At 33.0% G+C, this 13,724-nt stretch overlaps 1 protein-coding gene across 2 annotated transcripts; it reads left to right on the plus strand.

Annotated features, from left to right (window-relative positions):
• The first annotated feature begins 652 nt into the window (after positions 1-652).
• LOC139525391 (perlucin-like protein) lies at positions 653-5,624 on the plus strand. 2 transcript variants are annotated; one of them, XM_071320706.1, is made up of 4 exons: positions 653-913; positions 4,002-4,096; positions 4,605-4,695; positions 5,324-5,623. In XM_071320706.1, the coding sequence occupies exons 1-4, from the start codon at positions 751-753 to the stop codon at positions 5,587-5,589; spliced, it is 615 nt and encodes a 204-aa protein (XP_071176807.1). In that variant the 5' UTR covers positions 653-750; the 3' UTR covers positions 5,590-5,623. The 2 variants fall into 2 exon arrangements, with proteins under 2 accessions (XP_071176807.1, XP_071176806.1); XM_071320705.1 differs by lacking the exon at positions 653-913 and adding an exon at positions 1,614-2,045 and having other exon boundaries at positions 5,324-5,624.
• The last annotated feature ends 8,100 nt before the right edge of the window (positions 5,625-13,724 follow it).

The raw sequence follows: 13,724 nt of genomic DNA on the forward strand, positions 1-13,724 counted from the left end.
AAAATGGTTTTTCTGAGTCGTGATAGATATGTATTATAGAAAATTGAATATTTTATTCAACAACAAATTTTTTTAAAAAAATCTATCTGTAGCATATATACCCAATTGCTGTGGCCTATTTTTGTAATATTTTTTTTATTCTATTTTTTTCTACAATCATTTGTAAAGGATGTTACTTGATATATATGTGATACTTTTTTTCAAGTGACTAAGAAAAGTGGCCTAATTGTATTTTATACTTTTCCAGTCACAGAAAACTGGTAATGACAATGAAACGGAATAATTAAATATATGTACACATCGATGCACGTTAAAGGAAATTAATTATGCAGCATGATTATGTTGAATGAATTCAGTGCAATAACATACACATGAAAATCGACATATATAGTCGTCAGAAACACTATCGCTATATGAAGAAGAAATATATGGCGCGTTTACATTTCAATCCACACGGAAAAGATGTTTTACCTTATTGGGTAAGTAAAGACCCATAACAAGTATCCCCTTACAATACATTATTTATCACGTGTGTAAGTTCCAATTAGTTGCCAATTAAATCATGACAACAGATGATGATTAATATCATACCATTGGTTACTATAAATAAACTATAACTTTTATAAAAGCTGAAACAAATTAAAAGAATCAAGCTTCAAGAAATGTTAATTAGTCAATATATGTATCTTTTAAAAATTTATACCTTCAAATTTATCAATTTTTACGTTTTGAATCTACAACAATATCAAAATGGTAGCGACCTCGACGTGTAGCATAATTAAGAAGCGCCACCTGTTTTGCTGCTGTGTGTGTGGATTTATCTTTGGTTGTGCTGCAACTATTGGTGGCATCGTCGGAATAGTATGGTACTTTCAAAACAGCATATCAAATCATTTGAAAAAAAATAATAATGGTAAGTTTCTGATATAACCTCGTCACTTTCTGTATGTATGTACCTGTCCTAAATGAGGAACCTATAATTCAGTTGTTGTGTTAAAAAAAAATCGATTAATTTTTGTACGAAATTAGGCCGTAATTTTTCTCGTTTGAATGCTTTTACATTTGCCATTTCGGGGCCTTTTATAGCTGACTATGCGGTATGGGCTTTGCTCATTGTTGAAGGCCATACGGTGATCAATAATTGTTAATTTCTGTGTCATTTGGTCTCTTGTGGATAGTTGTCTCCTTGGCAATCATACAACATCTTCTTTTTTATATATACTCTTTAAAAAGAGATGATGTTTGAAAGCATACTTTCATATTTCTATAATACATTAATGAAGTAAGTTTATTATCTTTAATTAGCTCATGCATCAAGGGTATTGACAGATTATTCAGAACAAAATTACGAAAAAGGAAAATCAAGTTACTAGTACTAGTAATTAGAATTTAACGACAAAATTATATTTGGAATGAGAAATGAAACCTTGTTTGATAAAATGTCAAGTTGGCATAGCAAAAGCAATCGGCATATTGCAATTTACGAGACAACTTTTTTTGCCTTTAAGTTTGCATTAATTTTGATAATAAAAATTAAGACCTAAACTTATATCCTAAAGGAAATTACCTTTGAATTAAAATGAAACAACGCATGTCATCCTTTTCCATATCACAAGGACTTAGATTTCCGGTACAGTCACTACAAAGTTATATTTTTATATCTTCCCAGTGAAAACATTTAGTTTGTATTTTCATCTCGTCATAAACGAATTAAAACATGGAACTGTACGCAAACACGACAGAATACAATTTCGACGATCCATGTTATGAAAATGGAAACACTCTAAAAGAAAAACAAAAACTACGATTCGTTGATTATCATGAAAACGACACAAAAACGGCGCCTGTGTCTAAACGTTATAAATTTGTTGGTAACTTGTATGATACCGAAGAAAATTTAAAAGCAGAAAGAGCCACCCGTTCTGTTCGAACATTTAGTTGTTGCTGTTGTTTCCTTGGTTTTACATTAGGATGTGTATTTGCGACTGGCGTCTGTGTCTTGGTATATTATTTTGTATTGCCTTATTTAGTACCGTCACCAAAAGGTATGTTGCATGGTTATTATTTTTCTTATTTGTTATTTTTTACTTTTAGAACGTTTAGAACTGTACAATTTTTGATTCACCAAATGGATATCTTAATAAATACGGCTCTAGTATGACACGCCTAGAGATCTTAATTTATAAAAATCATAACACGCACCAGACAAATCTCAAAACAATGTAACAACACGTTTACTGATGATTTAAGCCATAATGAGGGTTTCAACATCACAAAATAATTAAACTACACTTTTACTGCTGTTTCAAGTCAGATAAAAACAATGAAACAACACTTTATTAACTGTCTTAAGTCACGCTAAAACCATTAAACAACACTTGTACTTCTGTGTCAAGTCGCACAAAAACAATTAAACAGCACATGTACAGCAGTGTCGCTGTGAGTGCTTCAACGTAGAGTGATTATTAAAATAAAACGAATAAGAAATGCATTCTTAACCAAAATCGAAACTATTTGAATAATGACGAACTTATTTAGTAAATATTCTAATCATCTAAAGTCCACTTCATATTTGGCCTGTTGTATCCTGATTTTATTTGCACTGAACTCTTCCTTCCCTACTTCTGTCTCGATAATTGTTGGTATTGTTCATGAAATCGGAGTCAGTATACATACAGTGTTAAAGTATCAAACTTATAAAGGAAACACTTCATCGTATATCCTGTCTGAAAACAGTAACATTGATAATCATAAATACACAATCCTAGGGGGGGTTTAACGAAAAAAACAGAAAATTGACCACAAATAAAAATTGTCCGATCAAATATGCAATTCATGATAATCTTAATAAAATTCTGTTTAACGGTGGTTTATAATAACCTGACCTATTGGCCTGTCAAGTAATATGATTCATTTACCGTAATAGGCTTTCTTTTTTTTAACGGAATCATGTATATATTTTTTATGTTAATATATCCTTTGTGTATCGGCGAATGCACATGAATTATAAATGTTGTCTACGTCTCCCAGATATGTGTACAATATAAATTTCCAAATATTTCTATTAAACCCCATGGATGATAGACTTGTATTTGACTTAATTCCTGTTGTAAAGTCAGCCCCACAAATGTATTAGGAGAAAGCTATTTTCTTGTTATATTGTGTATTCAGGATTCCATTTCGAGTTTTCAGAGTTATAATTCAGACCAGATGTCGAATGACTATTTGTTTTGTTTACACTCATCTTTTTTATTTTTTTTATTACTGAAAAATTATTACATAAGGATTTTTAATAGTATCAAAAACTAGTCAAAACATTTACCAAATTTAATCATCGGTACAAGGACATCATTCGTAAATAGCAGACATCTTATACGTTCAGGTATTTCATATCCAATCTTTTATGGTAATATTCTATACAGAGCACAAAAATTTCGCCATACACCTCAAAAGCTAACCAAACCTTTAAACAGAAATTTTTAGAACGGACATAGTTACTATCTTGTTTTAAGATCACTAAAAATGGCATATTTTGGAATTAATATTGATTCACTCATATAGGGCCTTTGCATCGGAAGTAAACACGTGTATTCTAAAACTGGTTGTTGGCATGATACGGATGCTGAGCGTTTGTTTGTTCTACATTGGCTAAAGGTATAGGCGGAGGGCTGAGATATCACAAAACATGTTTTTACCCACCACATTTTTGCGCCTGTCCAAGGTCTTTTAATCATTAGTCTTGCATGTTTTATTTTTATTTTAGTTCATTTATATGTTTGTGAGTTTATTGTGAAGTTCATTTTTACTGAACTAGTACTCATTTTAGTTTAGGGACTATCTGATGCCCGCCTCCAGTTGCGGTATTTTCTCGCTGTGTTGAAGACCCATTGGTCGCTATGAGCTGTTTTCTGCTGCTTGGTCGGGTTGTTGTCTCTTTGGCAACAAAGAAAGATTATAGAATTTCTTTTTATATTGAGTTTAATCCCGTCTACTTTTTTCAGGTACACAACAGATGGGATGTTTAAAAGGCTGGGAACGATACAAAGGGAACTGTTATTTTTTCAGCAAATCTAATATGTCATGGACAGACGCTCAGGTTAGTAAAGATTAAAACCGTCAATTATGATATATGTATTTTTTTGGGACACTTTATAGCTTACTGTTCGGTGTGAGCCATAGCTCCGGTGTTGAAGGCCTTACTATGACCTATAATGGTTGACTTTTTTACAAATTGTGACTAGTATGGAGGATAGAAAATGAATAATATTAATTGCTGATTCTTTGTCAAAATGTAGTAGATGTCATTCTATTATACCATAGACACATATTCATAATAAAATATATTATGTTAACAAGATATGAAAACAGATAACCTGAATCATTTGCGTACTTATTAAATCAAATAAACAAGAAAGTGCAAACTAATATTAACTATCTTTAACTTAGTGACCTGCATTACTTATATATTATTATATAGTAAGAAGAATGACAAGTTTTCTATATTAAAAAAATAAACATGCTTTTATAAATATGCTAAAACGATGACAATGTCTTTATGTAAAAGAAAGATTTGTGTCTTTAAACTGAGTGTATTTTTAATACAGACAAATTGTACCAATATGTCATCCCATTTGACGGATGTAGAGGACCAAGAAGAGGCTCTTTATTTTGCATCAGTGACGAACTTATTTATAGGCAAGTATTTTTCAAAATAATCTCGTTCCCAATAACTCATAATTTGTTATTTTGAAAGCTGCAAAAAACGTGGAATGATTAAATTGATAACATGAAGAATTTTCGTTGTCCATTTCCTCGTATAACTTTTTTTATCCCATTTCTCTCGTTCAATTTCATATCCATTTCTTCGTATACTTTTCATTTACATTTGGAATGCTCGTGATTCTTAACACATACATCATCTGTGTGTATGTGTGTTACTGGCGATCGGGAAACACTTACCATATCTAAATGTAGAGGACGACTGTTTGATATCTTGGGGTTGGGTGAGGGTGGCAGTAGTTCCAGAATTCATCCAGAGTAGATGATTTAATTATTGTACGTCCCTTTAAGTCTAGGATTATCATCATAAAAAGGTTAAGCTGCTGGTTTTAAAACTTTCTGAGCTTTCTTTTGAAAAGAGGTGGTAAGACCAATCCCCCCTGAGTTAATAACACTCGTGACTGATTCAAATGCAAATATAAATTCTTAAGAAGTGAACTTGCAATTCACGGGTTAGGTCTTTTAAACTAATCCGAAAACAGTTTTAAAGAAAAAAATACTAGAATTTCTTAGTAATTCGTAATGTATGGAATTTCTGTTTCAGGTGATGATGCATGGATAGGTGGAAGAGGAACAAATAGTAGTAACTTTAAGTGGTTTACTGGTGGACATGACAGTATTCCTAAGGTCATGAACTTTACATACTGGGCACAAGACAAACCTTCACCATTAAAAATTGGAAAACAATTAAATTCTTCCCCGCCAATACAAAATTGTGTTCATGTCTGGAAACAGAAGAATTACAAATGGAACAATGAACAATGCTCGAAAGAGAAACAATTCGTATGTAAATATGTATATAAAAAATAATCGCTAAAAAAACTTTGGTTGATTTATTATTGAATTATGGTATATAACCATTTAACTCTAAAATAGTGATAATATCTACTTATTTCTGTGAACTGAGAAAGAAAGTCTGGTAGTAATGAGTAAGCATGTCCTGGTAATTTGTTGGTGATGAAAAAGAATGTTCTGGTAATTTGTTGGTGATGAGAATGAATGGTAATTTGTTGGTGATGAAAAAGAATGTTCTGGTAATTTGCTGGTGGTAAGAAGAATTTCCTGGTAATTTGTTGGTGATGAGAAAGAATGTTCTGGTTATTTGTTGGTGATGAGAAATAATGTCCTGGTAATTTGTTGGTGATGAAAAAGAATGGTAATTTGCTGGAGATGAGAAAGAACGTTCTGGTAATTTGTTGGTGATGAGAAAGAATGTTCTGGTAATTTGTTGGTAATGAGAAAGAATGTCCTGGTTATTTGTTGGCGATGAGAAAGAATGTCCTGGTAATTTGTTGGTGATGAGAAAGTATGTCCTGGTAATTTGTTGGTGATGAGAAAAAATGGTAATTAGCTGGTAATGAATAAGAATGTTCTGGTAATTTGTTGGTGATGAGAAAGAATGTTCTGGTTATTTGTTGTTGATGAGAAAGAATGTCCTGGTCATTTGTTGGTGATGAGAAAGTATGTCCTGGTAATTTGTTGGTTATGAGAAAGAATGTCCTGGTAATTTGTTGGTGATGAGAAAGAATGGTAATTTGCTGGTGATGAGTAAGAATGTTCTGGTAATTTGTTGGTGATGAGATAGAATGTTCTGGTTATTTGTTGGTGATGATAAAGAATGTCCTTTTAATTTGTTGGTGATGAGAAAGAATGGTAATTTGCTAGTAATGAGAAAGAATGTTCTGGTAATTTGTTGTTGATGAGAAAGAATGTTCTGGTTATTTGTTGGTGATGAGAAAGAATGGTAATTTGCTGGTGATGAGAAAGAATGTTCTGGTTATTTGTTGTTGATTAGAAAGAATGTTCTGGTTATTTGTTGTTGATTAGAAAGAATGTCCTGGTAAATTGTTGGTGATGAGAATGAATGGTTATTTGCTGGTGATGAGAAAGAATGTTCTGGTTATTTGTTGTTGATGAGAAAGAATGTCCTGGTTATTTGTTGGTGATGAGAAAGGATGTCCTGGTAATTTGATGGTCATGAGAAATAATGTTCTGGTAATTTGCTGGTGATGATAATGGGTGTCCTTGTAATTTGCTGGTGATGAGAAAGAATGTCCTTGTAATTTGCTGCTGAAGAGATTGAATGTCCTGGTAATTTGCTGACGATGAGAGATAATTTTCTAGTAATTTGTTGATAGTCGTAAAAATTTGCTGGCAATGATGAAGAATTTCCTGACACGGTGTTCTTTTTATTTGATTGGTATAATTGCAAATACTTATTAGATAAAACATTATATCCTAGGAATTGGTCCATCCATGGCAAAACTGCAGTGTTTGACTTGTATCTCAAATACTTCAGCAGAAACCTTATATGGTAAGTAAAACAAGACAAGTTTGGAATTTTTGATAAATCGGACAAAAATAAGGAGATATGGTATGATCGCCAAAGAAAAAAATCCACCAATATTCGAATGAAGTAGATGTAAGCAATCATAGGAAATCATACGGCCTTCAACAATGAGAAAACTCCATACCACATAGTCGGCTGTGAAAGGCCCAGACATATTTTTAAACAATTTAAGAAAACCGTTGGGTTTATATACTAAAGCAGCATATATGGCCATTTTCTTAGTTAATAGCTTTGACCCCGGCAATAAGAAACAAAATTAAATCATCAGATAAACGTCAAAAGTCATCATTTTCGTCGGTGTTTACATATTGTTATAGTGACCACCAGCAACCGTTGTGGACAAAACCACTATCGAAGAACATCATTTCGGAAGAAAATATTATCCGCCACGAGTTAACCATGTGTAGAATACTGAAATACAATGGTGGGCCTGTCGAAAAAAGCCTTATTTGACTGTCGTTATGAATTCAAGCTTGGTATTAGAATAGAATAGTCTAGAATAGAATATCTTTTATTTCCATAGGTGGTACCCTCAAGGGGCATAGTGCATATGCATATATGACAATATAAAGTTACAATTTACAAATACAATAAAGCAGAACAACAAAACAGTATGCTAAAGTTAGACATTATAAATATTGCTAACAGTATCCCAGTGTTATATGATAAATGTTTACTCAAGGCAGGTGTTTTGATAAGAAATAGCCATATATAGTGACCGAAAATGGTCGCCTATGAATACATCAACTATGTAGGATGCAAGAGTTCGTGTGTGTGCTTTCCTCAAAATTCCCTTTGATTTTTATATTTTACTCGATATTCGGAACCCGTCGTGACTGATTTTTCATCTCAAACCAATCTGCACCCTTTGCCTTTATGACAAGAATCATGTATACCTATAGTGGTATAATATATAGAAGCAAGTAATGAACTTCGTGTACAGCGACCTTAAAACAAACCACAACGATATGTGTATGGTCATAGTTGCATGCGTGGTGTTTATATCAAATCCAATTAAACATGGATTTCACCCATTTTCAACACAAATATATAAACTTGGATTACGTCCATCAGAACATTACCACTCATAACAAAATCCAATATAGATGTGACTCGGAAACCACTTTCCTGTAACTTAAAACTGTTATAAAAGTTCAAGTTTCCTATATTGACATTCATACGGAAACAAACTAACAATACAGTTTGACTACACAGTTCCTATATAAACAATTACATAGCATTATCAAAATATAGTCATTTCAACAGATTGTTCAACACTTAAGCGCACTAGAGAGATCGAACACGGATGTATAAAATGAAGAGGTGGAAGCTGTATTTGAGTTGTTTCTTCTGAGAAAAATCAGTGGCTGGGCGTCAAGCAAACACAACACAACACATACGCTTTTCTTTAGAATGATCCTGTTTAACGACTGTTGCTAGACGTCCAGTGGAAAATATTAGTATCAGATAATATGGGAGACTTCAATGGCATACGCCCCCTTTGATTGAAATTATATAATTTCAACATAAACTCGTCTTTAAAAGGATTGGCCTCACTATGTTCTTTAATTTGAAAATTCGTTTTTTCTGGAATAAGCCCCTTTCAAAAAATCCTGATTCCGCCAAGGAATATACCATGCATATTCAGGATATGAACAAATTAATCATTCAAGAGGGGGATTTGCTGGTTAAATTCCCTGGTTTTCAATCCTGACAAAACTGTCATATTTGAAATGTTAATGTTATTACATATATAACCATCAGGTGGTATATATATGTACATTTAGATAAACCATCATTATATCAGGTGGTATATATATATGTACATTTAGATAAACCATCATTATATCAGGTGGTATATATATGTACATATAGATAAACCATCATTATATCAGGTGGTATATATATGTACATATAGATGAACAATCATTATATCAGGTGGTATATATATGTTCATAACATATGTATTATATTATGGCAATTCAGGTTGCACTTTAATAAATTATTTATTTATTCATTCATTCATATAACAGATATTCTACAGACTTAACCAGCGATTTTTTATTTTATAATTTTGAATGACAGTAATACAGAAGAGGATTTAGGATCCGTACACACTTAAATAGTTCTAAATATTTGACATAGACTCTTACAAGTGTCTCTACATACGTTGCCTTTTTAGCCCCCCCCCCCCCCCCTTTTCAATATCTTGGATTCGCATTTTCAGTAAAATACCTACTTGTCTGACTCGTTTATGCCACAAGCTACTTCAAAGTTAACTGTCATGTCATTCTGAGTTATACAATCTAGCCAGCAACTTATTTGTTAACATGACACAATATATACTTCAACTGCACTTGAAACTTTCAAGTTTATAACCTCATGTGAATGACAATACCAACTATCATAACATAACTTTCATGGTCATGTTCATAGGTTAAATTACTAATAGATACATTATGTTTGGTTAAAAAATATCATCTTTATATGCTGGACGACTAATAATAAAATGGTGTTCTTCTTCGACAAAATTTAGGTTACATTTCTTACAAAGCCTTGATCTCTTAAAGTTTCAACTCCCTCAGGCAAACGGATGACTTAAGATGAATCTGGCTATATATTTGCGATCTCTTTCTATTTTGCGATCATGGGCACTGTTTCTGATTTTACATATGGCACTTCCCAATTAAAAATTCGAAAGAGCTTATTGGGGAAAGATCATTACAAATATATTACGAAGAGAAACTGGAAGTTTTTTACTTCTCCACGAATAGAGCATTTTGCATTAAATTCAGCTACATATAAAAACAAATCAACTTCCAAAGACATGCAGTGATCATGAGTACCCACTGAAAATTGATTGCTGGAAGTCTGTACGAATTTCGAAAAGAAAGGCAATTAATTACTACAAAAGTTTCATAGTCTAGTGCTTCAATCTTCTGCTGAAAACTTACAATATTAGTAACACTTCGTTTTTATTGCAAATTGTGCATATAGTATTGTCACTCTCTATGCTAAAATGTAGGAGTGTGTCAGTAACATACGTTTATCAATATGACACACAAAAATATACACTTTCACTTTGAGGAGGGGATATTAACATGAAGGCTAAGCTACATATGTGAACAGTAAATCAGATATCAAAACATTTGTCAAAATATTCCGGCCATCTGAGATGCTAGAGCTGACCTTTTAATCAAAGAGCAGATTGCTCTGAGGGATACGATTGCCATTGTTTTCATTGACACATGTATACATGTTAAATTACTAATAAAGAAAATTAGAGAATAATATTGTAGCAATAGAGAAAGAAGGACGACTCACACCATCAGTAAGAAAAGGGAGAAATATACATCCTAAGGCATACCAAGTACCGCACTCACGTATTGATGCACACAAGACATCATACTTACCACAGACTATAAGGGACTGGAACGCCTTACCACCAGACATCCCACAGGTAGAGACACTAGGTGCCTTCAAGGCCCTAGTGTCAAACCTCTAGAGCCTTGGAGGCTCCTACTGATTTTAGTCAGTTTTTAAAGTTTAATTCAAATTCACTGTATATATAGTTAGTTCCACGGTTTTACTTCAACAATTTATTTACTTGGATGTCTTCTCCTGCAAACGGAACTCGTCAGAAACATATATAGCAGAATCTTCAGTTTGTTGAAGGAGGCTATTACCCGACAGAAACAGAAACATGTAGCTGGATAATATTATTTTCAAAACTAATTCAACTGCACATGTAAAATGTGATTTACGTAATCTGAATAGTTACAAAATAGCCAATCCCGGTTAAAAGTGTATGAACAATGTACTTAGGCCTATTGTGTTTTATTTTTATACTATCAATTCCAAGTTTACTTTCCACAGCAGTCACTGAGACTCAGAGTGAGAGAAGTATTTCACTTCGTATCTTATCACCTATTTTACTACGTTAATTCTAGGAGGAACCCCATTCCTAACTCTTAAAATATTCAATTTCCTTTGGGTCAGTGATCATGACTCCTTTCCGTACACATTCCTCGGTTTAAATTGCGATCGTTTTTAATATAATACGACGTTTATCGACAGACCGAATTAATTTTTCTAAACGTGTTGTTTTGATTCAGAATTCAAGGAAGTGACTTCCGGAAGAGAGACAACTCAAAACGATAAATAAACCCTGTAGTAAGAACGTATATTAAACCTAGATGGTTCTCTATTTCTTTATGGAAGTACAATATCAAATATCAGTTTAATAACGGTGACATATAAGTAACAAGAATGTGTCCTCAGTACACGAATGCCCCACTCGCACTATCATTTTCTATGTTCAGTGGACCGTGAAATTGGGGTAAAATCTCTAATTTGGCATTAAAATTAGAAAGATCATATCATAGGGAACATGTGTACCAAGTTTGAAGTCGATTGGACTTCAACTTCATCAAAAACTACCTCGACCAAAAACTTTAACCTGAAGCGGGACAGACGGACGAACGAACGGACGGACGAACGAACGAACAGACGGACGGACGGACGAACGAACGAACGGACGCACAGACCAGAAAACATAATGCCCCTCTACTATCGTAGGTGGGGCATAAAAATCCACTTCAGTTCTTATATGACAGACATAGATTTATCGGAATTCAGAGAACTCTACCATTTTTATCACAACTGGGGAATTCCCTCTGACGTGTTTCTAAATTTATAAAAAAACACTAAATATAAATACTGCTTAATTCTGATTTTCCGTGTTGTTAAAAAAACAGGCATACAAGTCAAGGGAAATATCAAACATGAAGATTATGAAAAGAACATTATAGGAAAGCTGTTTAAGTTCAATCCCTTTGTTTGTTTTTACCTTTTAAACCAAGACAATCATAAGAATCTGAGATGGTCCTTAATGTTTAGAATAAAACGGTTGACGTGAGGGCATTGTCCTGAGCCAATGGTATAAGTCTACAGATTGCCTCAAAGCAATCGTATCCCAAAAACTTGGGAAACATACAAATGAATCGACAACATATATCAAACCAAGTATACTTAACCATTATGACATAGGATGACTAAATAATTTTCAAAGACACATTTGTTGCAAAAGTCAAAAGAATTTATCAACTTAATACACTCAAATAAATCTATTTCAGCTTGTGTCTTGTTTGAAGCAGAAATGATAATTTACAATTCTAAAAATCATCATTTGAATAATGCAAAATATCATTAATATGGTCTGCTTTGTAGTTAGTTACCTTGTTCTAGGGGGTAATCCAATACTCAGACATTACCAAAACAAGAGGCTCCTAAGAGCCAGAAACCTGACCTTGAATAGGTATACCATTTTGATATTCATTTTTAGCTTTATTGCAATCCGTTATTTTTTTCATCAATCTTGTATAGCTGATTATTATAGATCAAAATACTTTTGGGGACGATTTAAAGGTCATAATTCCTCTGTAAATCATCTGATCAGAATAAGTTTGGTTGAAATCAGTGGCGGATCCAGAAATTAAGTAGGGGCCCACTGGCTGCCTAAGAGGGGGCCCGATTTCGTCACGCTTCAGTGATTCCCTATATAAGCAACCATTTTTTTCTCAAAAGGGCCCCCCCCCCCCTAAATCCTCCTCTGGAAATTGGCTATCCTAAATAGTTTCAAAGGAGAAAGTATAATATGAACAAGAAAATGAATAGAAAATAATAAATAAAGGTTGCAACTCCTTAAGAGGTTATCCTATTATTTCAGATGTATTTGAATTTTGTAGATCTTGTATTTCTGAATATTTTTGCTGTTTCTGGTTTTCTTTTTTAGATAATAGGCATAAACACTGAAGTCGTTTACAGGCAAAACCTCCTTCGGAGTGATCCAATGGTTTCATTTGTGAGTTTAAAGAACTTGTACAGCTCAACATTTCGCTTTTAACAGGTTCTGCCTGTCCAACATATTTTTAAATAAATAGCCAACATGCAGTTGTCTTTCAAGGGCATTGTCTGATGTTTCCATGCTAATAGGAGATAGGTAGATGACATTCTGAGCATTTTTACACCTCTCTGATTTTCTCTGTTATATTTTCCAATATATAAGAGAAATAATTCATTTGTTGATATGTTCAATTTCATGCATTGGGTCCATGTTTATTGACAAAAATTGTGTATACAAAATGTACTAGTTACCCAAAGATTTATTTACAGCAACATAGGGAGATTGGTCTTGCAGTTTCAGAGAAGACTTATTGAAAAAGTTAATGAAAAACCCCTGAACATCAATTGATGGCAATAGTTCACATGGACAAGGTGAGCTAAAAAGAGAGGATATTAAAGATATCTTAGAGGCCATCAAATACATGTGTATACTTGTATAATTTTGTTTGTTGAAAACCTTTTTTAGCCAATAACACAATATAGTTTTTTTTTCTCAATGGTGAAGGTCGTGCAGTTGCCTATTATCCCTTACGTCCACTTAATTTGAACTTTGATGATAGTTCATCTCATTGACAAGCATACTGCATCTCCCACTTTTTTATTGTTACATTTGGGTAGACACTTACCACAAACAAATTACTGTAAATATTTGAAAATTAATTTCAACTGCATAAAAAGTAATAATACAAAG

Source organism: Mytilus edulis, chromosome 5, assembly GCF_963676685.1.
Source record: "Mytilus edulis chromosome 5, xbMytEdul2.2, whole genome shotgun sequence".
Classification (NCBI taxonomy): Eukaryota; Metazoa; Mollusca; class Bivalvia; order Mytilida; family Mytilidae; genus Mytilus; species Mytilus edulis.